This window comes from Trypanosoma conorhini (genome assembly GCF_003719485.1).
Source record: "Trypanosoma conorhini strain 025E chromosome Unknown Tco_14.4_contig_00594, whole genome shotgun sequence".
Taxonomy (NCBI): Eukaryota; Euglenozoa; class Kinetoplastea; order Trypanosomatida; family Trypanosomatidae; genus Trypanosoma; species Trypanosoma conorhini.
The window spans coordinates 3,516-5,668 of NW_021704669.1; the positions used below are offsets into that span (position 1 = coordinate 3,516).

At 58.2% G+C, this 2,153-nt stretch overlaps 2 protein-coding genes across 2 annotated transcripts in view, besides 2 other annotated features; both read left to right on the forward strand.

The window, feature by feature from the left end:
* The window catches only part of Tco025E_07561 (uncharacterized protein), a gene marked incomplete at both ends in the record, with an annotated part of 1,269 nt that extends 112 nt beyond the window's left edge, over window positions 1–1,157 (forward strand). Inside the window, one exon of the mRNA XM_029374426.1 lies at window positions 1–1,157. This exon is cut by the window's left edge and continues 112 nt beyond it. Coding sequence (XP_029225544.1) covers window positions 1–1,157 — 1,157 coding nt within the window.
* A 431-nt stretch (window positions 1,158–1,588) lies between these two features.
* Window positions 1,589–1,637: a microsatellite.
* A 180-nt stretch (window positions 1,638–1,817) lies between these two features.
* Window positions 1,818–1,878: a microsatellite.
* Window positions 1,879–1,948: 70 nt separating this feature from the next.
* Tco025E_07562 (uncharacterized protein) overlaps window positions 1,949–2,153 on the forward strand; it is a gene marked incomplete at both ends in the record, with an annotated part of 741 nt that continues 536 nt past the window's right edge. The window contains one exon of the mRNA XM_029374427.1: window positions 1,949–2,153. This exon is cut by the window's right edge and continues 536 nt beyond it. Within this exon, the coding sequence (XP_029225545.1) occupies window positions 1,949–2,153 (205 nt within the window).

A 2,153-nucleotide genomic window follows, 5' to 3' on the forward strand; every position in this document is an offset into this window, starting at 1 on the left:
GGCCAAGCGACGCTGAGACATCGCTAGGCGAAGGACAGACAGCGAACAGTCTGCAGGGGCCACCACATGCAGCGCCTTCGACAGGGCTCGACGGTCAAAGAACGGTACAAGAGGAACAACACAAAAAGGATTTGAGCACGCCTGAAGAAGTTCCATTAAAGGGAGCAGACGTCTCGACAACACAAGGCGATGAACACACTCAAGCCTTGAAGAATACATCAGATGTAAATGCTCAAGAAACAACCGAAATCGTTCCCTCTAAAACTCCCGATGGTGCTGCCGGCAGCCCTCAGGTGGAAGAGCTCACCAAAAGCGTTCGCAACGACGCCACGGGGCACGGTGTCGAAGTGTTATCGGCGCCGACGGCAGGGCCACCAGAAGAAGCATCGACACCACCAAAGCCGCCAACGCCAACTGAAGGGCCAGTGGAAACAGGGAAGGAGACGGCATTGGGGAAGGCTCCTTCGAAGGAAAAAGATGTCGAGGAGAGTGTGCCAAGTGATGGCAAAGACGGCGGTGACGAGAAAGCTAAACCCAAAGAAGCTCTGCCGGTCCCTGCTGTCACAAGTAATACACCGGGTGGAAGGGCAGTGGATGCAGCTCAACCCACTGCCCCTTCGGGCGGCGGTGGCACTTCAAGCGAACAGACTGGGAAGAAGGCTGGGGCGATTGCCGAGGATTCTGCAGGGCCTGTTGTCGCGGCGGCCCCAGGAGCCCAACAGCAAGGTGTAGCTGCCGCTGGCACACCGACGAGCAACGAGAAGGAGCCGCTGCCAACAGCAGGGGACACCGCCACTGAGGCCAGCCACGCAGCGACGACGACTGACGGTGGCAGCGGCAGCAGCCCCGCGGCGCAGTCGCAGCCGGCGAGTTCCGTGGTGGCAAAGGAGGCTGGTCAGCGAGAACAGAAGGAGCAGCCCGCAGTCACCACACCCAAGCGGGAAACGGAAAAGAGTGGTGAGAGAGGAGAAGCCGCTCAGCCGGCAGCGGGGGCGGCTGCTCAAGCGGCGAACACCACCAACAACTCGACGAGTGCAGCGAAGGCGGCGCCCGGCGACATCGACGGCAGCAGCACCGCGGCCGCGCACTCCGCCTCCCCCCTTGCGCTGCTTCTTCTGCTTGCGTGTGCAGCTGCCGCTGCGATGGTGGCCGCGTGAGGGACCGAATGAGAAGGAGAGGGCCGTGCGCACACAGTTCGCCCTTTTCTGTTTCTTTCACGTTCTTTTTGTCTCCCTGCACGGACTCTCTCGCCCTCGTCGCAGCCCACGAGGCAGACACACATAATGTGCTCATAACTATACACAACTCCACTCATGCAGGCTCGTCGGCCATCCTCTTCCTCCTTTGCTTCCGACGAGCCGTTGCCGTCCTGCTTGGCTGCATGGGTACAGCACCGTAGCTGTTGTTATCATTCTTTATTGTTTGTTTTGTTTTCGTTGCTTTCAGTGGGCGGCCTCTCTCCCTCTCTTTCTTTCTCTTTCTTCCTGGATTGGGCTGTGCGGGAACTGAGAAAGACATTGTGTGTGTGCTGCGCGTCCCCACTGCTCGGTGGACGCCCCCCCCCCACACTTCGGCTTCACTTCACGGGGTTTGTTTGTTTTGTTTTAAATTTCTCTGCTTGTGTTTGTGTTGTTTTGGGTGCCCGCACACGTTTTACTGCCCGTGTGTGTACGCTGCTCTCTGCAGAGGGAGAGGGCAACTTTATTTTGGCTTCAATCGACTGTTTTTCTTTGTTTATTAATTCCGCTGCGGTGGCGGGCGGTGCGGATAAAACGAGAGGCGCAGCACGCGAGAGGGGGCGGGGGCGGGTGCGATGCCTCCTCTCTTTTTGTTATTTCTATCTGCTCTCACTCTCTCTCTCTCGTTCGCTCTTTTTCTATTGCTTCCGTCTTTCCCGCCGCCTTGAAGCTCACTGACGCCGGCGACTCTACGGCCAATATTTTTACTGATGGCGATGACGACGCTGGCGGTGTGCGCCCTGGCGCTCCTAGCGCTGGTCTGCGGCTGCTGCGCCTCGTTTGTCTGCGGGGCGACGGCGGCTAAAGTAAAATTGCCTGCGGCTAATGTGAAGGTGTTGGTGGATGTGCCGGTGGATGTGTCGTGCCCGAACACTAACGATAAAAAGTTGAGTTGGCGCTTTTCCGGCAAGCGAG